The 24,461-nt window shown below is 52.5% G+C and overlaps 1 protein-coding gene across 1 annotated transcript in view; it reads left to right on the forward strand.

The window, feature by feature from the left end:
• CFAP74 (cilia and flagella associated protein 74) overlaps positions 1-24,461 on the forward strand; it is a 67,789-nt gene that overhangs the window by 32,821 nt on the left and 10,507 nt on the right. Inside the window, exons 15-28 of the mRNA XM_045299229.1 lie at positions 150-242; positions 777-866; positions 1,678-1,833; positions 2,332-2,476; positions 2,983-3,151; positions 10,536-10,608; positions 11,925-11,961; positions 12,302-12,378; positions 12,805-12,927; positions 18,517-18,638; positions 20,640-20,768; positions 21,446-21,533; positions 23,215-23,388; positions 23,942-24,075. Of these exons, the coding sequence (XP_045155164.1) occupies positions 150-242; positions 777-866; positions 1,678-1,833; positions 2,332-2,476; positions 2,983-3,151; positions 10,536-10,608; positions 11,925-11,961; positions 12,302-12,378; positions 12,805-12,927; positions 18,517-18,638; positions 20,640-20,768; positions 21,446-21,533; positions 23,215-23,388; positions 23,942-24,075 (1,610 nt within the window). The remainder of the gene's footprint in view (positions 1-149; positions 243-776; positions 867-1,677; positions 1,834-2,331; positions 2,477-2,982; positions 3,152-10,535; positions 10,609-11,924; positions 11,962-12,301; positions 12,379-12,804; positions 12,928-18,516; positions 18,639-20,639; positions 20,769-21,445; positions 21,534-23,214; positions 23,389-23,941; positions 24,076-24,461) is intronic.

Raw genomic sequence — 24,461 nt, forward strand, 5'->3', positions numbered from 1 at the left:
TGTCCCTGGGTTTGTTAACACCACTTTCAATAGGAACATTGAAGCTAGTTTTTAATTTCAGGACTGTTTTGAGTTTTACCCTCTTCCGCTGTTTCTTCTCCCATGACTCCATTTATGTTTATGTTGAGTCTTCTTGACTGCCGCTTCTTTATGCGCCCTGGCCCTATGCCTGCAGGTTTGATCCCCCGGGTCCCATGTCAGCTGGGATGTCCTGCGAAGTACTTGTCACCTTCAAACCTATGGTAAGTACTTGCACCCCAAAAGCCAGGCAGTGTGAAATGGGGTTTTCCCCATGCTGGTCTGTGGGGTAGCGGATGGAATCAGGTCCTTGCCAAGCCTAAAACCCAAACTCACTGCCGTGCTGATTCCTAGCGGCGCCCCCTGTGGGTTTCCAAGTCAGTAACTGTGGACGGGAGCTTCTGGTGGTTTAGAACTGCCGACCATGCAGATCACAGCCCCGCACGTAACTACTACACCACCAGGGCTCCTTGGATGCCTGCAAATACTGGGATAAAGAAAGGGGCATTCAGCATCTCAGGACAGCCACACAGGCCTCTGCACTTTGTTGCATCAGATATCAATGTGATTGCCACCATAATGCCAGGGCTGCCTGCACCTGAGTGGGGGCCCCTTCTGAGCACGCTCTGCTGACCTCTGTGGAGTCTGGGGGCTGCAGGCAGGCCCAGCCAGACCATGGCTCCGTAGACACCCGCAGTGTGTGTCGCTGTGGATGGCGACAGAAACTGACCATGCTTGGGGTTCCTTTGTTGTCCTAGATCAATAAAGATCTGGAAGGCAGCGTCTCTTTTTTGGCTCAGACGGGTGGATTTTCTGTTCCGCTGATATGTTCAGCCAAGAAATGCTCTGTAAGTTCCAAAATAGCTCATGCTAAGTTTCTCAGGACACCCCGGCTAGGGTCCTCCATGAAGCGGGTGTGGGCAGGGCATGGGCATGGTGGGAGGGGAGTGTCCTGTGGTGAGGGGTGCAACTCAAGTCAACTCTGGCCCCTCCTTAGGTGGGTGGCAGGGGTCCTGAAGAGATGAGCACTCACATGACCCCGGAAGAACACGGCCAGCGTGCGTGAGCCTGCCCCGTGTGTCCCTAGAGCTCAGGACCCTCTGACTCGAGACCCCAGCCACTCATACGAGAAGACTGTGTCCCCCCGAGCTTTGTGTCCCTGACATCTTTCTCTTGTCTCGTCTTTCTTCTCTTCGGTCCTTGACCATCCTTGTTCCACCCAGCTGCCCCGCCCGTGTATGTTTGCTGACCCACCTCAAAGTCAGCGAGTGATATCATAACACGCCATCCCTTACCGGTCATGCACTTCTGCCCCACAGTACACTTGGGTCAGTCCCACTCCTCCAGCCTAGAGTGAGGTCGGGGAAAATGGGTGTGTCCAGGAGGGACCCCAGGCCTGACCTCCCCAGCTCAGCTCTGCAAGGTCACTATCAAGGCCTTTGGACAGCTAGGAAAAAAGGACACGCTTTTCACTTGTCCAGAGAGAGACAGTTTTTTCTGCCACTGGCCGGACTGCAGTCAAGAGCCACACACAAACCTAGGATCTCTGAGGTGTGGACATGTCCGGCGCAGGCATGGGCCGGCGTGAGTGGACGTCTGTTAGGGTTACTGCCAGGTGTCCTGGCTGGAGCGGCTCAAATTTCGGCCTTCTCTTAACAGCTGTCCCTTGATAAGAACCTCATTGACTTTGGCTGCTATGTGGTGGGTGAGACCGCATCCCGGGTCCTCACCCTGACTAACGTCGGTGGTCTGGGCACAGAATTCAAATTCCAGCACGCAGCTGAATCCTGCGACCAGGTCCCCTCCATGCACACGGTGAGTGAGACACCTGGACTCGTCCGCAGGCTAGTTGGAATTTGGACCGAAGCTCTTTGGAGTCAGGACAAGGATGGAGCCTAGAGAGGCTGACTCATGGAAAGGAGAGAGAGAGAGAGAGAGAGAGAGAGAGAGAGAACTGGACCACCTCTCGGCTCTCCAGCAGAAGGAGGGTCTGTCCCCATGGCCCACTGAGGAGAAGGGAGGGAGACTAAAGTGACCTCCTTGGCCAAGGGGGCCTGGGAAGCATGAGGTAGGGGACTCAGGGCCCAGCCACTCAGCTTCTAAGTGGGACCCACATGCCAGAGGCCTTGTGGGATTGAGGCAGGTGCTGTGCTGTTTGAACCCCGTGGGTCTGCAGCCCCAAGTAGGCAGAGTGTGGGCAGCACAAGGGCACAGTCCGGGGTTGGGGGAGGGCGTGCTGCTGGCTAGTGAGAAGGATAACAATAAAGGGAGATAGGGAAGTCCCCAAGGGCAGACATTTGGTCCCCTTTTCAGAGCAGCATCATCGAGTATGAAGACAAAAATCTGTACGACAAACCCCTGCCCAGCATCTCTGAGAACCTGTTTGAGGGGAATGAATCTTCACCTGTTGAGACAAGGAAGACAGAGAGCAAAGAGATGGAGGAGGTGCGCCACACAGGTGAGTGACACCCCCCCCCCAACCGCTAATCTTCCAGCACAGAGCCCTGCGCCACCCCCACCCCCACTTCCTGTCCCAGACTCCCCAGGTCAGTGGAGGTGAACTGCAGGCCTCAGGGTCCCAGAGCCCAGAGCTCAGCGTCTGAAGAGCCCGTGAGCCCCGAGAGAAGTTCACCCAGAGGACAGTGGGTGGTGGGTGGGTAGACCAAGTCACAAGGCGGTGGGATTCGTTTTCCATGTAGCTGTTCTAATAGTCAAATAAATGTAGATGTGAAGGGGACTAAGACTTGCCTTGGTAGTTGAACTAACAGAAAACTCAGGACCCTCCAGGCCAGACCCCTCGGGGTTGCTCTCCTCCTCTCAGGCCAGCCCTGGCTGAGCAGCAAGTTGGTGGGACTGGGTGATGCTGGGAGCTATACCGCCGGTATCAGCACTCGTGAATCAGACCGCCGCATGGTTTCTGTTCACTCGCCGTCAGAACGTTCCAAGATCTACCCTCCCGTACAGGGTTGTCAAGTGAGAGGATGCTCTCTCCACGTCTACCAGGAAGACCAGTGAAGATGACTGGGGTTCCAGCTTATACCCCAACCACTAAAGCCAAAGGCAAAGAAACGGAATGTTTCTACCCATTTCTGCAGTCTGAAATGGACCAAACATGCCATCAGAAGATGCATTGGTAGTTACTGGTGATAGTTACTAGGCATGCCACATTTGGAGACACAGCAGATGGAAGCACAGCCCTGGTGAGAGCAACAGTGGTATCAGAACTGGTCGTAGAGCTCCGCACGGCCCACGGCTTCGTCATCGCAAGTCTTCCTTCGCCCAACAGCGTGAACGGTGACTTACGGGATAGGTGGACTTGGCCAAAAGGCTTCCATGTGGATCAAACTGACCCCAGCTGTGGGCAGAGCGCTTGGAGAGGCGCAGTCTCATCAGCCGAAACAAGGCCAGGAATTGACGTGGAGCAGATCATCCATGGCCCATGTGCAATTCAGCTTTAAGCTGAAGAAAATTCGAGCAAGTCCACAAAGGCCCCAATACAACCATGCGTCGATCTCATTCGTAGACCGTTTCAAGAGTAGATGGACATTCGTGACTTGAACATTGAACATTGAACATGTGTGACTGAAGACCAGACGAGTTACAGGATCCTCTCCCCCGGTGAGCCTCGCCACACTCCGTGATGAGGTGCCTTCTGGTTGGACTGCTTCCAAGGCAGTACAAGTTCATTGTTCTGGCCGCCTGGTGGATTCAAAGCTTTTTTTGCCAACACCACAATTCAAATGCATCAAGTCTCCAATTTGCTTTCTTTGTTGTTACACACACACACACACACACACACACATGCATATAAAGTGACTGAAAATGGCTCGGCTTGGAAATAGGAAAACACAATGGCTCGGCTTGGAAATAGGAAAACACAATGGCTCGGCTTGGAAATAGGAAAACACAATGGCTCAGACCAGGCCTATCTTAGCCATCTGAGTTAGTTAATTGTGCCAGCCTGGCCGATAATCACATGTGGGGCTGGGTGAAAGGTGGAGGGATGAATGGGTGGTGAGCTTCGCCTTTCTAGTTCTCGGGTCTCTTGTTTTGTGATGGTTGCATCGGGTGCAGCTGCCTTAGCAGTTCCCTGCTTCAGCTTGCAAGGCTGACTTCCTACAAGACATCCCCAAGGAGAAGCCGCATGGATCTATCCCGATGCAGCCCTGGGTGCTGGAGCAGCCGTGTGGAGACCCCTGCCAGTGCTGAGATGCTTGTTTGTTCACTGACTCAGCTTTCCTCCTGCAGTCGGCATCATTGCCTCTGTTTTGTGAGGTGGAGGACTGTGTGGACTGGTGTTGGGTTAATGGGTTAATGTTGGACTTGTGGGCTTGGGCAGCATTGGGTTGGGATGTTTTCATGATGCACCTTTTCTTTACATAAAACTCTCTCTTATACATGAGTCGCCGTGGATTTGTTTCTCCAAAGTACCCAGACTAATACACCATCAAAACATCATCTTTGCTTTTTAACATTTTACTGATGGTTTTTTTGCCACAGATTTGTCCAGTGCAATATGTCATTTGATTTCTTGACTGCTGTCTCCAGGGGCATTGATTATTTATTGATCCAAGAAGAATGAAACCCCAACGTCATCTCTTCAGTGCTTCTCATGATGTTGTCGGTGACCCCAGTGGTGAGGGCTTCTGTCGTCTTTAGGTTGTGGTGTGATCCACAGGGAAGGCTGTGACCTTCGACCTTCATCGGAAGGGCTTCCAGTGGGCTTCACTGTCTGCAAGCCAGGGGCGGTCATCTGCACACTGCAGGTTGCTAAGGAGTCTCCCTCCAACTCTGGTGCTTCGTGCTTGATCATGCAGACCAGCTTCTTGGATCGTTTGCTCAGCACGCAGATTGAATAAATGCAGTGAGAGGATACAATTTTGCTGCCCACCTTTGAAACCAGACAACAGCCCCTTATTGTACTCCAACCACTACCTTGCAGATTCCACAAGAACACAGTTAAATGTTCTGGAATTCCCATTCTCCCAAGTGTTTCCCATAATTTGTGACCCCCACAGCCCTGGGCGTGTTGCATAGTTTATGAAACACAAGTTAAGCACCTTTCTAATGATATTCTTGGCTTTTAGTCAAGATCCGCCTGACATCCACGGGGATAGGCCTCGGTCCACAGCCTCTTCCGAATCCAGCTCGACTTTCTGGAGTTGCTTGTCTCTAAATAGTTGAATCCACTTTTTAAATTCCCTTCAGCAAGCTCTCGCTGGCCTGTGGTGCCCGTGATACTGGCAGTGAGTCTGTGCGGTGGTCCGGGCCAGGCCAGGCTGTCAGGCTTCTGTTGGGCTCACAAAGCCAGCTCTCAAGAGAGAGCCCTCAGCACTCTCTCCCAATTTTCTGAAAAAGCCCCTGCAATCTCTGTGTTCCTTAAGTGTTGGTAGCATTCACCAGCTGAAGCCCTCTGGGCCTGAAGTTTGCGTGGGAGGCATAGGAAAGGTTTTGGTAAATAATTCAATTTCTCTAGAAGATGTTGGGTTCTGCAGACTTTCTGTGCATCTAAAGTGTCAAAGGTATCGGCAGGAAGCTCATTGGATTCTCTCATTATCCCTTTAATATGAACAGGCTTCAAAGCATGTAGAGGGGAAATGGAATTAAAGGACTTTTTAATTTTTCCACAAACGCTTTGAAGCCCCCTCATACCTGCAGGCTTTTCATTAAAATCCTATTTTTCATCCTTGATGTTGGGCCTTTATGGTCTCTTATTTTCTTCCCCCCTTGATCCATAGAGCTGGGGACGGGTGAGCACCCCTGTCCGTCTTTTCAAAGCACCGCTCGGTTCCCTTTCCTTCCCGTTTCTCTTTGAGCTGGTCGACACAGTGGCTGCAACAGTGGGCTCACACTTAACAAGGGTGAGTGAGGATGGCGCAGGTTCTGCTGGTGGTCCCTTCAGCTGAACACAGGGTCCCTGTGAGTCAGCTTGGTGCAACTTCACAGCAGCTGTTTGGGGGTTGCCTTACTATGAAGGAGCCCTCCTAAGCTAGCAAATTCGATCGCTGACTTTGGATCGTTTCTTACTTTTAGGATGTCAGCACTTTCAGCTATGTGTTGCTCACTAAGTACCGCTCGCTCCCGGGGGGGTCTCCCAATGTTTACTATGTTGTTTGGTCTTGTTTTCTTTTTCTTTTTTCATGATCAATCCATGTGAAGTATTTTTATTGATCAGTATAATTTTATTAAAGATTTGTGTCTGCATTGATGAGGAATCATGGTCTGCACGTGTCCTTGTTAGCTATACTTGACACATCATGCCATTCAAGCGTTCAGTCATCTCAGGAAGGCTCGCGCAGGCTTCCTTCTTGTCCCCACCAATTGCTCCCCACATCCCCCACCGTGCCCTTCAATATCTTTCGTTCCGTTTGTGACTTCTGACTTGATTTGTGGGGCACTTAGAAGGGTTTTGCTTCATTCCCAAGCACCTCACATCTGTGTAGATGACGTGTCGCCGTCTAACGAAATGTCCTTGTGGTCAGAGAGGACGTTCTGTGTGTTTTCAGGCGTTTTCGGTTTGTTGAGGTCATGAGATAGACCGGCATCCGGGCCACCACTGGGCTTGTACCACGCGCATTGGAAATGAGGCGTGGCCTGCTGGGTAGAGTGTCCTGTATGTCCGTGAGATCCAGGTGGTTTATAGATTTCAGATCTTCTGTGTCATTTGTTTCTGGTTTCATCCAATGGTTGTCATAACAACATACACCATAAATTGCACAATACAAGCATATGTATTTTGCTTTAGATAATTTTATCCACAGTGAGGAAATTTAGTGGGGCAGAAAAAGAATTTTTTTTTTCTTTTCCACTTAGCCAGCTCTTGTACATTTAACCAGATAGCAACCACTTCTGATGCTTTTCATTCTTGTCTGATGGCTCAAGTTTTCATCTGGTAGCCTTTCTCTTCAGCCTCTGGCACACCTTATAACCCAGGTCTCCTGGAGACTAATTCAGGAGTTAAAACTATCTTCATTGAAAGAGCATTACATGCTCACCTGCCCGACACCAATGCTGAGGACAAAATGGGATGATAAGCAAATGTGGTGAAGAAAGCTGATGGTGCCCAGCTATTTCAAGATACAGTGTCTGGGGTCTTAAAGGTTTGAAGTTAAAGAAGTAGCCATTTAGCAGGGAAGCCACCAAGCCCACGTGGAAGAAGCATACCAGCTTGTGTGAACATGAGGTGTCTGTGGATGGGATCTGGTTTCAGGCATCAGAAGATCCTCAATAAACAATCATATTGATGCAAACAAATTGGGTCAAAGTGGAGACCCAAAGCCCATCTGTAGACAATTGGACATCCCCTCACAGAAGGGTCACAAGGAAGGGACGAGCCAGCCAGGGTGAAACACACAACATTCCTCTAAGTCTTAAATGCTTCCTCCCCCCACCATCATGTCCTTAGTTCTACCTTACAAATCCAGCTAGACCGGAGCATGTGCACTGGTACAGATAAGAGCTCTAGACACATGGAATCCAGAACAGACAAACCCCTCAGGGACAGTAATGGGATAAGAAAGGCGGGAGGAGAAGGGAGAGAAAGGGAGACCCAATCGCAATGATCACATATCACCCCCCCACCCACCCCCACCCCGGGGATAAGCAACAGAACCATGGGTGAAGGGAAACAGCAGACAGTGTAAGACATGAAAATAACAATATATATATATATATATTTTAAAATAACAACAATTTGTAAGGGTTCACCAGGGTGGAAGGATGGGGGAGGGAGAGAAAAAAGAGGAGCTGATACCAAGGGCTCAAGTAGAAAGAAAATGCTTTGAAAATGATGATGGCAACATATGCACACATATGATTGAGACAACTGATATATGGATTGTTGAAAGAGCTGTAAGAGCCCCCAATGAAATGATTTTTTTTTAAGCTGTAAACTTATATTTGAGGGCGCTATTCATTTGGCTGAACTAAAACTTCAAACTCTATCTCTTCTGTGCTGGACGACAGCTAGAAATTTGTCTTTACTTTTCCTTTGAACTAATCTGCTTGGACGAGGGCACTGGTGGTTCAGTGGTGGAATTCTTACCTCCAGTGGGAGACCCAGGCTGTTCCCAACCAAGGTGCCTCATGCACGGTCACCAGCCATTGATCAGTGCAGGCTTACATGTTGCTACAGGACTAAGCAGGGATTTTTTAATCGTTTTATTAGGGGCTCATACAACTCTAATCACAATCCATACATACATCAATTGTGTAAAGCACATTTGTACATTCATTGCCCTCATCATTCTCAAAACATTTGCTCTCCACCTAAGCCCCTGGCATCAGCTCCTCATTTTTTCTCCTCCCTCCCCACTCCACCCTCCCTCATGAGCCCTTGATAATTTATAAATTATTATTTTGTCATATCTTGCACTGTCTGATGTCTCCCTTCACTCACTTTTCTGTTGTCCGTCCCCCAGAGAGGAGGTCACATGTAGATCCTTGTAATCGGTTTCCCCTTTCCAACCCACCCTCCCTCTACCCTCCCAGTATCGCCACTCACACCACTGGTCCTGAAGGGATCATCCGCCCTGGATTCCCTGTGTTTCCAGTTCCTATCTGTACCAGTGTACATCCTCTGGTCTAGCCAGACTTGCAAGGTAGAATTGGGATCATGATAGTGGGGGAGGGGAGGAAACATTTAGGAACTAGACGAAAGCTGTATGTTTCATCATTGTTACATCGCACCCTGACTGGCTTGTCTCCTCCCCGAGACCCTTCTATAAGGGGATGTCCAGTGGCCTACTAATGGGCTTTGGGTCTCCACGCCCCGCCTTATTCACTATGATATGATTATTTGTTCTGACTAAGCAGGTTTTGCAGCGCTTCCAGACTAAGATAGACTAGGAAGAAAACCCTGGTGATCTACTTCCCAAAGTCAGTCAATTAACTTTATGGATCACAAAAGTCCTATCCACAACCAACCACGGGCCTGGACCAGGATTGGGAGTGTTTCATCCTATGGGCCAGCGCTACAGACGTGAATTACATTGGATGAGGCGGATGGACACAGTGGCTGCGTCGTCAGTGGGCTCGGGCACAGGCACAACGGAGGACGGCAGGACCGAGCAGTACTTCGTTCTGCTGTGCTATGGTCGCTATGAGCCGCTATGAGTCAGAGCCGACAACGAGCCACAAGAGAAGTCAAGACAAGGAAGTACTGGCAAAAGGATGGGCACATGGGTTCCGTGGAATCTACTGGCAATTCCAAAACTAGTTCCACACTGATATTAACAGAGGTTCAAAGGTGATCCTTTGGAAAAAGGACTCTTTTCAACCAGTGATGAATTAACGCTTGGGAAGACATATATATTTTTAATATTTTACCTTTGACCGATTTCTCACACTGTAGACACAAATGAACTCAGAATAGATTACAGACTTAAACTCTACACCTGAAGCTATAACACTTCTAGAAGAAGGAATTGGAAGGAATCTGTGACTTTGAATTAGACAAACATTTCTTGGATGTGACATTATAAGCTTCATCCCTTTTTTTAAAATTAAGAATATATATAAATTTGAGTTTAAGCCTATAATCTTTGAAAAACATCATTAAGAGAATGAAAAATAACAAAGTTAAAGAAAATAACAAAGTGGCAAAAAATATTAGTAAATCACAAATCTCATTAAAAACTTGTATCAAATATAAAAAACATTCAAAACTCACAACAAAAAGTTTAAATAACCAAGTTTCAAAATGAGCAAAATATTGAACACATACTTTATCAAAGAAGATCTGTGTACAGCAAATGAATATATGAAAAGATTCTCAACATCACTACTCATTAAGGAAATGGATATTTCAAATATCATTGTAAAAATAAGTATATGTAAACCATGGGAAAACTGGAAGGCTATGAAAGCATCGCAAAGGAATGAGACCAAATAGGTTTGGAAGTGAGCAAAGTAAAACTTGAAGAGGTAGAATTATAATTGAAAATGAAAATTCAGTAAATGGGTTAAACTACAGATTAGACATTACTGAAGAGAGAAATCATGACAAGAGACATTGTCTAACTGTGAGCAGAAAGACAGAGACATCGAGGTGAAAGGCATGCTAAGAGCCATCGAGCCCAGTGAGAAGCCTACAACTGGTGACTTACCCATTGTGGTCAAGGAAAGATGATGTTCAAAGACATGCTCACTGGGAGTATTCTGAACCGCTGGAACAGACCGAAGCTCAAAGCCCGTCGAGAGTCCATGTCCAAGATTAAAACAGAACTCACGGAGCAGGTAAATGAAGAGCCGGATTCTAGAATGCATGCAAGCTTGCTTTCCGGACCAATGGGTCAGCACAGGTCCAAACTTAGACGGTGAGACCACAACACCATCCACACAGATCAACCCAGGGTGGATCCTGAGTCCAGCTGGAGTTGAGGGTGCAGAGAAAGACCCGGGGGGCTCAGTTCCAGACTGCCCAATGAAGCAAAGCCCCTGCATTCAGACTGGTGGTAAGGCTTGCTGGAGAAACCAGAATTGCGGGCCCGCTGCCTCTTACAGTCCCGGGCCCCCAGGAACGGCGTGTCGTGCTCCATAAGGAAAGGGTGGGGCTACCAGAGAGGCGGACCAGAGGACGTGATGTCCAGGGTGCGGGCTGGGGGTGGACCTGGCATGTCTGCTTGGGGTGCTTCACGGTGGCCTGACCCAAAGGAGCCTGAGCCAAGCTGGCTGTAGACACTCAGCAGCCTGGACGGAGGCCAGAGCACAGCGATGCCGGGAAAGGCCACTGACCTTTGCTTTGTGGATGGTCTGTCCCCCCAGTTCATAGCACACGAGGCATCTCAGACATGCCGAGGCAGAACTGGCTCCCAGAGAACCTTCTCATCAGCTGCAGGGGCGAGTTCCAGAGGCGGGTCCAAATGCAAGACCCCCAAAACTCGGAGCTGTGTTAAACCCTCCCTCCGCTGACAGTTCACTGGGAAATGCAGCCTTGAGGGGTAGACGCCCAGCTGCCACCCCTGGGCTGGCCCCGCCCCATGCTGTTGCAGGGGCCACACTCCGTGATGGCTCCCCTCTCCTCCACATACCCCGCCTCTAGTTCCACCATCGCTGTGCTACTGGCTCAGCAGCTTGACCTACTTTGTTAGGAAATGGGTCTTGGAAGATGTCATCGGTTGAGCCGAGGTCACACTGGAGTAGGGTAGCCCTAATCCCTTTAGTGATGGCTTAGAGAAGATGGAGAGGGAAGTGGACCATGTGACCATGCAGCCACAAGCCAAGGGATGCTCGGGGGCCCCCAGAAGCCAGAGGAGACCAGGAAGGATCCCCTCTAGAGTATTCGAAGAGAGCACAGCCCTGCCTCCAGGACCGAGGATGTGTGAGCCTTCCCGAGGTGGGAGGCTCTGACAGCAGTGCCCTGCCCAAGACTCAGACTCCCCCAGCCCCTCGGCCTCCTGATCAGACAGAGTGTTCAGCACAAAGGGCACCCACCCCCCGTGGCTGGGGCTCCTCCCATCACCCCAGGACCGGAAACAGTCCTGGCACCCTAAGCTCATGAGCCTTTCATCAGATCAGGAACCAGGACAAGGCGCGTCACACCGGGTCAGGGTGCCCAGTGCTGTGCATCTCCCACCCGTGACCTCACCCTCACCCATTCTGAGGCCACCTTCGGACAAGAGAAACCCAAACCAGTCATTGACAGCCAGTTGATACCGACTCATAGTGACGCCGTAGGACAGGGTAGAACTGCCCCTGTGAGTTCCTGAGACCGTGACTCTTGATGGGAGTTGAGAGTCTTGTCTTTCCACCAGCGACTGCTGTTTTCAAACTGCTGACCTTGTGTCTAGCAGCCCACTGGTCACCACTGAGTCACCAGGGCTCCACAGGACCAGGGAAGGGGCTCAGAAACTGAGGACTTCCGGTTGCTGCCCGCCAGCCTGTCTCCATCCCCCTTGTGTTCCCAGATTCCCATCTGCCTGGACAAAGAGATCTGTGAACCAGGCGAGGCTAGGGTGAAAGGGTACCCCACCCCACCCCACCCCTGTCAGGGCCTTAGAACAATCCCAAGAATGGGGCAGGAGGAAGGGCATTTCGAGAACCCTCCCGGGGAGCCCTGTCTCCCTCTGCAGCACTCTGACCAACAATCCGAGGAGTGGGTCTAGCCTCAAGGCTATGCCCAACATCAAGGGGCAGTGGGTCTGCCCGGCCCCCCAGCATCGCCTGTGGCCCATAGTAGCCCACAGCTGAGCTGTGTGCAGAGATGACAAGCTCCCGGGGACAGTGAAGTGGAGATGCACCTCCACCCACTTCATACCTTGACACACACACCCCTTCCTTCCAGAGTCCGAGGGAATCACAATGACCACCATCACGGAGGTGCCTCCCTCTGAGGAGGAGATGGAGATCCAGTTGGGAGAGGTCAGGAGGCCCAGCCCCCCTGCACCCATGCCGCTTGAAGCAGGGCATCCAGGCCACACCCTCAGGTCGCTGGGCCACCTTCTGCTCCACTGGAGACAAAAGAGACTGCGATCTGGCCTCCAGCGGTGGGCAGGGCCCAGGGGAGGACAGGATTGGCCCGGCGTGGGGAAACCCTAAGCTGCGGGCTTCTAGGCCAGGATGTGAGTCACGGAGTCTGGGGAGGATGGAAAGAGGGTCAGGCTGCCGGCCAATTGGCTTCTCACCAGCGCCCCTTGGACTGGGACCCTGCCACAACAGGGACCTCTCACGGGGTAGGTCCAAGCTGGGCAAAGCCTCTTGGCCTGCAGCTGTGTGTGGCCCAGGGCCACACGACAGGGGTCACTGGAAGGTCCTTCCTAGGCTCCTCAGGTGTGTCTCCCTGTGCAGGTAACCGAAGGTGTAATCGGCCCCTTCAGCTCCATCAAAGTGCCCATCATCTTCACCCCGAGCATCCCAGGGGAGATCCAAAACAGGTTCAAGGTCACATTTAAGAATCCCCAGTGCCCCACGGTGAGTACTCCCACCACTTCCGACTGATTCCCCATGACGTGAGCCTCCCCTTGCGCGGGACACCAACTCCCCTCTTCCTACCCACCCACCCCCAGCCATGGGAGACACTTGCTTCCCATAAGATTGTCAGTGCCCTGACCAGTTGGCTAACTGGTGACACAGGTGGTTGGGAGCAGAATCTATACAACACAGAGAGCACACATGCACACACACAGTACACACGCATGCAGAGTCTACATATATGCACATGTACGCATGATATACACATGCACACCCACACTCATGCACAGATGCTATGGACACACATGTGCATACTCATACCCAGAGCCCTTGCTCTGAATGTCTTTCTTAACTCCCGATTAGATTTCTATGCATGACTTCTTATCATTTACTTTTAAGTGTGCTAAATTAAATTATGATCAGAGAATACGATCTGCAAATAACCCATTTTTCAAATTTGTTAAGTTTTTCTTTGTGACCAAAGGCAAGAATGGATTTTTGTCCATGTGATGTGTGCCTATGAAAAGAGTATTTGCTGAAGATATGTAGACAAATTTATTAAATCCTGTCCCTCTGTGTTCTTCCCAGGGGACCTGGTGGTGGTGTGGGTTACGCCTTGGCTTGCTAACCACAAGGTCAGCAGTTCAAAATGACTAGCTGCATCTTGGGAGAAAGATGAGGCTTTCTACTCCCATAACGATTTAGTCTCGGAAACCCACCGCCACAGTTCTACCCTGTCCTATAGGGCCATGAGTTGGAATCAACTCAATAACCGTGAATTCTGTGTGTGTGTGTGTGTGTGTTCTTCCCACAGTGTCTCTATTCCTCTGTGATTCTGTTTTTAGCAAGTTAGTTTTCATTTCTAATAGATGAGCTTAATGTGGCTGATGTATTGTTTAGTGCATGCAGGTTTACAACATGCTTTTCTTCAGCATGGTCTGTGCCTTTCCTTTAGCCAGGGTGACGTTACAGCCTACTTTCCTCTCATATTGCGTTCATTGCCCCACTCCACCCTCAATAATGCTTTTTCGTCTTGTTAGAAATCATTTTACTGGGACTCTTACAGCTCTTGTAACAATCCACGCATCAGGTGTAGCAAGCACATTTCGTACATGTGTTGTCATCATCGATTTCAAAATATTTTCTTTCTGTTTAAGCCCTTGGTATCAGCTCCTCTTTTTAGTTATCCCTCCTTCCCCCACCCTCCCACCCTCCTGGACCCCTGATAAATTATAAATTATTATGATTATTTTCATATCTTCCACCGCCGCTGTCTCCTTTCCTCCGCGTGAGTATTGTTTGTCCCCCTGGGGAGGGGGCAGTTAGCCCTCCTTGGAGTCAGGTCCCCATTCCTCCCCTTCCCCCCAACTAGCCATGCTTTTTCGCCGCTTGTGTCTGGTTTCACGTATCAGCTCAGATGAGCACTGTTAGCTTTTACTGGGAGAATCCAGCCCTTGCATCCAACTGAAAGACACCCCTTATCTCTTTCCTGCCATCCTGGCGAATGTTTTCCTCCTTTTCCGTTTCCGTTTCTGTTTTAACTCAGTTGCTGCTTGTTCCGATTCCCCTGTTATTTTTTCAACTCTGCTTTTCCATTCCCACTAACAACCCCCTCCTATTTCTTACCTCGCATTCAGACCTGACTTCCTGTGCCTTACCTGGAAAGAGGAGACCTTTCCCAAGATGCACTGGCTCCCACCAACACTGCCTTGTGTCTGTGGTTGTTTGTGGTCCGACTCACCGTGCCCCGATGCACAACCAGACAGAGCATGGCCGCCCTGCGCCGTGCTCCTGATCACTGGGATGCGTGAGTCCATCGTGGATAGTGTGCCCATCTGCCTATTGGGGGCTGCCATCATTTGTACTGACCCTCGGTTTCAACAAACAGAAATGTCCTTTTCTAGAAACCGGTCTTTCCTAATGACCTGTGCACAGTCATAGGGGCCAAGTCTTGCCAGCTCACTTCTAAGCAAAGCCCTGAATGTGTTTCTTGTAACACTGATTATTTGTCCACCTCTCTTCGTCTTTGGTTTGGGAAAGTTGAGCTATAACGTGTCTGGGGCTTTTGTTGGAGGTTCTCAGAGCTTCCTGAAATCTTCATTTTTCATGAGAAGATGTTCTCGGTTTCTATGTGATCTTGATCTTAGTTTTGGATCTGTCTCTTCTGAAATTTGAGGCACATGTACATTATTCCTCCTGACAGTATCCCACGTCACTCTTACGCTTCCTCGTTCCCTCTTCTGGCTGCTCTTCTAACAGGTTGATAAAGTCGTCTGTCCTGTGTCACTGAGTCTGACTTCGTTGATCCTGTTCTCACACAGTATCTGTTTCTGAAATGTTGGTGTTAATCTTCTGAATCGCCAGGTGGTGTTTCTGTAGGGTTTCTACTCGTCTCTTTTGCTATTTTGTTATTGTATTTTCCCCTGAATCCTTCTAGAGTCTTGTCTGTACTTTCTTGATTTCACCTGTGTTTTCACCAATCTTTCTTGATTTCTCAGGAGTGCTGTATATGTACCCACTACCACTGAGTCATAGCAATCCTATGAGACAGAGTAGAACTACCCTTTGGATTCTTGAGACCTTAAATCTTTTGGGGATCAAACAGCCACATCTTTTCCCCACGAAGCCAGTGCTGGGTTCAAGCCACTGAACTTGAGCTTAGCAGCCCACTTGTAATCCACTGTACCATCAGGGCTCCGTAGCCCAATACGTGGGTCTTTTGAATTTCTTATCTGGTAGCTGCAATGCCGGCTCTTGCTCAGGAAGGTTCCAGGCTTTTTCTTTGGGTCGTTTGCCGGAAGGAGCTTGTCCTGCTTCTTTAGATGATGGTATGTTATCTGCTGTTGCTGAAACATTACGATATGGTTCTGTTTATTTATTGTGTGTTTGCTGCATCCTGATTGTTGTTTGTTTGTTTGTTTCCTTGAGCTATCTGGGAAGGTGGGGTAGGCATGCTACTCTGCTTTTAAGTTGTCACACTGGAGTTCATGCCACCTGTCTCTGATTGAGTGGTATAGGGGCTGAATGTGTGAATCCAGGTCTCTGGTCCCTGGTTGTGTAAGGCAGCTGAGCACGGGCCGGGCAGGTGTTGATCACTCTCTGTTATTGGTCCAATGGCACTCACCAACTGGGTGGGACAGCAGGTGTGGCTTGTCTGATTGACTAGTGGGAGTGGGTTTCAGTTGCCACCTCCCACTGGGGGGTGGGATGGGGGGGCGGGGGCATGCTGACATGCGCACAATTGGTCCTAGCCTCCCCTTACAGGGTCAGGGTGAGCAGTGGTTGGGATGAGGGAGAGGAGTGACAGGCAGGCATATGTGGGGTTTAGGTCTGCTGCCTCTCATCAGGCAGCGGGGAAAAGATCTCAGCTGGGTCTGTGGGCAGGAGGAGCAGGAGCAGGGTGAGGGATCACACAATACCCAGATGGCCTGCGCCCACTCACCTGGCTCAGTAGCAGGAGGCACAGGGCAAGCAGCCAGCACCACACTAAAGTGGCCTGCTGCCACTCAGCAGGGTGGATTAGGAGCCGTAAAGATGGGTATTGGGTAGAGAAAGAGCGGGAGCTTGTTCCTTGGTCCCCACCAGTCAAGGCTACAGGGATGGGCAACTGTAATGCCAATCCCCAGGAGGAGAGCAGGAGGGGAGTTGGCACCAGGTGGGGCATGGGTACCTAGGTCTGACCATGTGCTGTAACCAACCATCAGGACCTTTTCTCATGACCACACACTTATTCTGTGTCCTGTTGGGGACTCGCTGAAGTTATGTTCTATGCTCCTCCCCCTGCTAGCTGCCATCTTTGTCTCACGATGGCCATGCGGTGCTGGCCCACTGGTGGCACAGGGCCCAGTGCTCTGTTGCTTCTTGTTGCTGTTTTCCACCAGGTTCTTCTTCTGGCCAGTGCCCCAGCGAGTTCTTTATCCTTTTGCTCGCTGCTCAGTGCGCCAGGATTGTCTTCACGTAGTCTTTGCTAGAGAGGGATGGCACAGCACGGCACGGCACATCTGCCGAAACCACCATGTGGGTCCGGAGGTCTTCACTCTGGGCCAGCCAGCTTGTGTCATCTGCCGATCCAGGTTGCTAATGGGTTTCTTCCGATCCCAACGCCACATTCTCCTTCAAGCAGTCCACCCTCTCAGACTCGGTGCCCAGCAGACAGAGGGAAGCTGCACCCCTTCCCAACTCTGGACGGTACACCACCATCCCTTGTCCTGTTGGAGCCACGGCCCCTGATGCACCGACAGGCTCCCTGGGAGCACAGCTGAGCGTTCTGGAATATATGGACAGCCAGCGTACAACGCACTTCCTGGAGCCCTTTCCCCCACTCCACCCCCTCCTGCTTTGCCCTTGGCCTACAGATTTCATACAGCAGTCATTAGAATGGCCCCGACCAGCGCCTCTCTGCCATTTCAGGACCACCCGTGTCCCAGACGGCTCCTGGTGCTCTCCCCCATGCCTCCTCTCCCCTCTCCCCCGCTCCTTGTCCAGTGAACAAGCACGGGAGTCCGCAGGAGACGGGCCATGTGAAAGCCAGGCCATCTGAGGGGCTAGTCATCTATGGCCATCTTGCAGCAAGTGGGTGGGGCAGCTCCCGCCCCCCCCAGAGCCAGTTGTAAGCATTCCCCAGCACATCGCCCTCTGGGCGCGACCTGGTGGCCTTTCCCCGTCAGCTGTGTCATTGCAGTTGGCCGATCTCCTCCGTATTCGGCCCTGGCTTCTTGTCCCCGGCCCCAGAAGCACGGTGTGTCTCCACTAACTCTATGGACCGGGGGTGCGGGTGCCAGAGCACTCTCAGTGTCAGAAGCCCTGTGCTGTAGGTTGTGGGACCAGAGGTGGGGTACCTCACCCTCAGGAGCCGCTTTGGCGGTCCTGGTCTGTGAAAGAATCACGGTGCGGGCAGTTTCCTTCAGATGAGTTAGACTTCGGTCAGGAGTCTTTTTTTTTTTTAACCATTTTATTGGGGGGACTCATACAACTCTTATCACAATCCATCCATACATCAATTGTGTAAAGCATATTTGTACATCCGTTGCCCTCATCATTCTCAAAACATTTGCTCTCCACTTAAGCCCCTGGCATGAGCTCCTCATTTTTCCCCCTCCCTCCCCGCTCCCCCCTCCCTCATGAACCCTTGATAATTTATAAATTATTATTTTGTCATATCTTACACTGTCCAACATCTCCCTTCACCCACTTTTCGGTTGTCCGTCCCCCAGGGAGGAGGTTATATGTAGGTCCCTGTGATCGGTTCCCCCTTTCCACCCCCCTCTCCCTCCACGGTCAGGGGTCTTTCTAAGCCACTTAAAACTATTGATAACTGTGCAGTCGGAGCGCATTCCTAGTCTATGTTTACCATTATTGTTTTTAATGTTTGAGAAGGCGTAAGATACAGTGTTCTGAGACATTCTGTGACATCAAAAGTACCCCCGACTTCAGAGAGTGGCTCGTTTGATCACCGACCTCCCAGTCCTTGAAAAAGTTCCAGCACGTCGCGGCGGCAGGGGGCTGGGGAGGACTCTGGTGGCTGGTTGGTCCTCCTCTGCCACCGAGTCACTGACATGAGCATGTTGCTGAACTTACACCCCAACCCAGCTGTATTTCAAAGTCATTGGCGTAGCCATCGATGTGCCCGTCTGGATGCCCAAGCCCAACGTGGACCTGAAGATCTGCATGTACGACCGGCTGTACCAGGACACGGTGCTGGTGCAAACGCGGTGAGGCCCCTGCTGGGGCAGCCCTGGAGCAGGACGTGGGGCTGGGCAGTCGGAGGCGCGTGAAGGGCCTTGAGGTGGGCGATTATTCTGGATGAACCCAGGGGGCCTGACATCCTCCCAGGGTCCCTAGGAGGGAGAGGCAGGGGATCAGACCATCAGGGAGGGGATGTGACCGTGGAGGCAGCCATCGGGAGGGGGCCGCTGCTGGTTTGGGGGCTGGTGGTGGGGCGGGGGCAAAAGTCAAGAGATACAGATGGCCTCCAGAAGCTCCAAAAGAAACGAAAAGAGGTCACCCCCGCAGAATGCTGCGGACCCCTGTGAGAACCGTCCCCGGCTCTGGCCTCCAGGACCAGGAGCGAATCAGCTTATGCTGCTGAAAGCTCCTCACTTCCTTGGCCGTTGGTATGGTGGCCGGGCAGCTGCGATGGGAAACTAGCCACCCGCCTGCCCAGCTCACACGCGGCTGGACACCTGCAGGGGCATACACACTGTGGAGCAGCGGTTCTCAACTTGTGGGTCTCGACCCCTTTGGGGGTCCAACGACCCTTTCACAGGGGTCGCCCATTCATCACAGTAGCAACGTGACAGTGATGACGTAGCAATGAAAATAATGTTATGGTTGGGGTCACCGCCACGAGGAGCTGTATTCAAGGGCTGAGGCCTTAGGAAGGCCGTGGAGGGTTTCCAGCAGATCTTGAGGCAGGGAACGGGGTGGGGAGGGGGCAGGCAGTGCAGCTGTGCCCAGAGCTCAGAGAAGGCCCTGAGAGCAGAGAGGGTGCCCCCTGAAGGTATGCAAGGACGTTGATGCGACATTCATAGGGAAAAAGGCAGCCAGACCCTAGAACCCAGCACAGCCAACCTCCATGAATCGCAGCATGTGTGTCCAGCCCAGGCCACTGACCCCAGGGCCCCCAGCACCACTGTCCCCTTACCACACTTCCATTGTTCCGTGCACATCAGGGACACGGGGACTTGCAGGAAAAACACAGGCTACCAAGGTGATGGTGTGGGGGGAGCAGTTTCCTTTCATGACTGGCCCGTCTGTGGGGTGTGACAAGCCAGGGATCGGGCGGCGTCCACAAGGAGGTGGAGCCCTGAAGGGTAAGGTCAGGTGTGTGTACCGGGGAGATAAGTCCTTGGGCTTCTGATCCCGTCCCAGGGCGAAGGACATCTGCCTCGGAGTGTGCACCCTGTGCTTCATCGTGGGGGTGGGGGACCGCTTCCGATTTCTCTGGGGGCCCCCTCCAGGCACGGGTGGACAGCGTCGCTTGTTTCGGGACTGTCATAGCCGGGATGAGCCATGTGTGGATGTGGTTCACTGGCCAGTGTCGTGGGCAGGAAGGCAGACAAAGGTGTTGGTGGGTGCCCAAGAAGAGCCGCCAGGAGCACGTGAGGGAGGAGCAGGAACTGGTAAAGCCAGCTCCCTCGGGAACCTCAGCCCTCAGGGCCCCAGGACCAGAGGCCAGGAGGGAGGAGGAAATCCTGCTACTTGGCCCCTGGGTGCAGGGGAGACCCTGTGACTGCCCTGCAGGCTCACCTCAGGGCACTCCCTGCACTCAGACTTCCACTCTGGCCTCTGGTCCCCCTGTGGGAGGGGCTCACAGGGTAGGAGTGCCTACTGGGGCAGCCAGAGATGAGTCTAAGGGAAGAGCTCTGAGCCCCAACTCCTGGTTCCCCATGGGCCCTATGGCTTGGCCTGCTCCAGCCTCAGCTTCAAGACCACCGCTCCCATGGCAACATCCTGGCCCTCAGGGGAGAAGAGGGAGGGGATTACTCGGAGTGGGGGCTGGGCCTGGACCTGCAGGCACCTCTTCCCAAGCCTTGCTCCAGGCAGGAGGGCCGAACGCCTGGGGGGTCCCCCGCCCAGCCTGAGGACTGGTGTTCAGCCCGCTTTCCACTCAGTGTCCTCTGCCTTTAAGACTGCTCCCAGCGGCCATGTCAGGAGAAGCCACCTCTGGGACCCTGGGTTGTGAGCCCCTACTTAATGCCAGGTGCCCACAGGTCCAAGGTGGCCCTGCGGCTCCGGTTCGAGGTGTGCAAGGAGCTGCAAGCCCACATGGAGCTGCTGCCCGAGACGGGCTACATCCAGGCCATGTCGTCCTACTCGGTGCAGCTCAAGTTCCTGCCTCGGTGAGGGGGCTGGGGTGGGCTGGGGCGGGGAACGGGAGCGAGGACCTGCAGCCGAGTTGGAGCTGCCTCCCTGCCTGTCTCCAAGACTCGGAGCTTTCTCCGAGTTACCGCTCTGACTCAGTGTGACACGCTCCAGCACAGAGTAGGGCTGCCCCCTGGGGCTTCCGGGCCTGAGAGCTTGACTGCAGCAGCAGCAGCAGCGGCAGTAGCAGCAGCCTGCCTGTCTTCCCCCCAGGGAGCCACTGGGTGGGCTCGAACCACCGAGCTTTGGGCTGCATCGGGGCTCCCTCGTTTTACCTGTGCTCTCCCTGACCGTCTCCCCTGCCGCTGGTTTCCTTTTATAATGAGAGCAAACTTTTAAAGGGGGTGATGTATTTCCAAAGGGGCTTGGGGGGACTCAGGTTACAAGTGCCTGAGCACTTAAAGCATGATGCATTTACATCTGTGAGTTTGCGTCCAGCCGTTCAGAAGCAGGCCGATGCCCGGCCGGACCCTGGTGGAGCTGGCTCCATGGGGCACTGAGAGGCTCAGTGTGCCTGGTTGTCCCCCCTGCCAGGGGCTCCATCCCAGGCCTTCCCTGGAGGCCCCATGTTCCTTGTGGCTCAGAAACCCTCACGTGCTGGCCTTTCAGAAGCCGCAGAGGGAGGAGGACCTGAGCACGCGCCCGTCTCTTCCAGACACTCCCTCCCAAAAGACGCAGAGATGTACTTTGACAAAGAGACCCGAGTCCTGGAGGCCCCAATGACCATCTGGGTGGCTGACCAGGTCTGTACGGCCCCGGCCGGGTGCAGCGCCTGAGAAGCTGGGCTGCTCTGAGGGCTGGCCTCTGCGCAGGATGAAGCCCCTGAGGGGAGGGCTCTGCCTGCCATCCAGATGGGCTCTGATGCCTGGCGGCCAGAGGTATCCCTTGCCCAACGACCAATAACACAGAGAAGTAGGGGGTGGTCTGTGTGTGGCTGGCAAGCCACAAGCCTCCAAATCCTGCCCACGGTGGGCTAGCCACACACACGTATACACACACACACATGCATATAGGTACACAGAGGGGCATACATGTAAACACCCAACACACATACATACCCATAGTCACACTCACATGCACACACAGCCAGAGGTATACATGTAGTCAGTGTACTACACACTCAGGCACACGTGTGTGCACACATACAGCCAGAGGTATACATGTTTATTACATCCAACGCACCATATACACGCACAGACACACACACAGAGATATACACGTACACACCCAGTGCATTACACATAGGTACACATACACACACTCATGCACATGCACAAAGTTGTTCATATCTATATCATTCACACCACACACAACCATAGACAAACACATCCACACACGCATATATAGACAGATGTACACACATACATACCCAACACACCACAAGATAATGTGCACATGTATACATAATATACTACAGACTAATGCACACGTGTGCCCCCATAGCAAGGGTACAGGCCCTCCCACACACCTGCCTGCAGCCTCATGGTCTCCTCCTCCTGGGCTCCCCCGGGTAACTTGGCCTCACAGTCTCATGAGCCAGGGCCCTCCCAACAGGGTCTCCTACCCAAGAGCACAGGGAGGTGGGAGGTCTGTGGACTAGGAGGTCCTAGGACCACCCAAGAGCCTCCAAATCCTGTCCAGGGAGGGCTGGCCAGGCATACACACACCCTGTGATGTACACACACTCAGCATGCACACACACACTCAGCCATACACATATACACACACTCAAGCACTCACACACATACACTCAGTCACACAGATACATACACTCAGGCATAACACGTACACACAGGCATACACATATACTTAGACACTCACACACACTATGCATGCACACACACACACACACACACACTTAAGCATGTACACACATACTCGGGCATACACACACTTATGCATGCACACGCATACACACACTTATGCATGCACACACTCAGGCGCACACATACACTTATGCATGCACACACATATTCAGGCACGCGCACACTTATGCATGCACACACATACCCAGGCACACATACACACACTTATGCATGCACATACATAATCAGGCACACATATACACACTTAGGCATGCACACACATAATCGGGCACACATACACACTTAGGCATGCACACGCATACTCAGGCACATGCGCACACACTTAGGCATGCACACACATCCTTGGGCACACACACAAACTTAGGCATGCACACATAAACTCAGGCACAAACATACACTCAAGTTTGCACAGTATACTCAGCCTCACGCACACGCACACTTAGGCCCACACTCGGGCTCTTCAAAGCCGGCCCCCATGTCCCTGAGGAGTGGGTGCAGCAGGGGTGCTTGCTCCTCTCACGCTGTTGCTGTTCTGGACCGTTCTCAGTAGCACTGACTGCAGGTGACTCGGCGTGTGGTGTTTGCCCTCGGTGCCCAGGTCAAGCCCGTGGAGTTCACCGTCCAGGCCATCATCACGACCTCGGACTTGGAGATCAGCCCCTCGGAGGTAGATTTTGGCCATTGCACCATCTACGAGGCTATTAGGACCAAGATCACCCTCCACAACCACTCCCTCCTGCTCCAGGAGTTTGGATTCCTCGGACTCCCCAAGGTACATGCGGTCTGGGAACAGCTGTGGCTGGGGGCCGGGAAGAGGGCCTAAGCCAGAGGCTGCCCAACCCTTCCCCGGGTCTCCACTCCCACCTCTGTCTCTCTGTCCACCCTCTCCCATCACCCCAACCACCACCATAGATCTCTGCTGCTTCCTCATGATAGCTGCCTCTCCCTCCACCTCTCCGCCCCACTGCACCCCGGTGCCTGCCTGTTGCATACTAGGCTCATCTCTCCACCCTTCCTTCTGGACCCCCCACTTCCCTGGGCTCTGCAGGGCAGGAAAGCCAAGCCCAACCCTGGCTTCCTCATCACTACTTCTGCACTGTCCACTGTCAACACCGCTGTCCACTCACACACATGCTCCTATGTCTGCCATCACCCATCCCTACGCCAACGCCGCCCCCAGCCATCACACGCATCTCCTCCCATTCTCTCTCACGCCCACCCCTGCCCCTGCGGCAGCCAAGGAGCTGCGTCCCCACTGCAGCGCTCCCCCAGCAGAGAGCCACACCGTTGTCATTTTGACCTCGGTGGCTACTTCTGTGTGCTAGTTCGTGGACATTCAGCCCAATGATGGGTTTGGGAAGATCTTGCCACTGGAGAGTCTACAACTTGACGTGATCTTCCAGCCCACCAAAGCCAAGGAGTACAGCTTCGAGCTGGTCTGCAAAACAGAGATTAACAGGTGAGCCTGCTGGGTGAGGGTGGTGGGCAGCTCGTGGCAGCCCCTCCATCTGCCCTGTACCAACAGCTCGGCCTCTAGACCCCACCACATCCATCTCACACCCGTTTCCTGAGCCTGCTGCCACCACTGCTCCACCTCTGCTTCTCCTCCTCGCGCGCGCGGGGTCCCATACCAAGGCGCTCTGCCTCCTGGGTCTAGGAGGTTCTCAGCATGGGACCCCAGGTCCAAAGGACACGGTCTCGTTCCAACTTCTCTTCTTGCTGGAAGTGAAGTCCTCCCTCTGCTATGGAATTGGCTCTCTTTGTAAGCCTAGTTGAGTGGCAAAACTTTCCAGTGCCCCCACCCCCAGTTCAGTTTCCACACACCTTATTTGCATGATCAGTGCC

Source organism: Echinops telfairi, unplaced genomic scaffold, assembly GCF_000313985.2.
Source record: "Echinops telfairi isolate 266 unplaced genomic scaffold, ASM31398v2 ScPeMD7_7457;HRSCAF=8495, whole genome shotgun sequence".
In the NCBI taxonomy this organism is placed as follows: domain Eukaryota; kingdom Metazoa; phylum Chordata; class Mammalia; order Afrosoricida; family Tenrecidae; genus Echinops; species Echinops telfairi.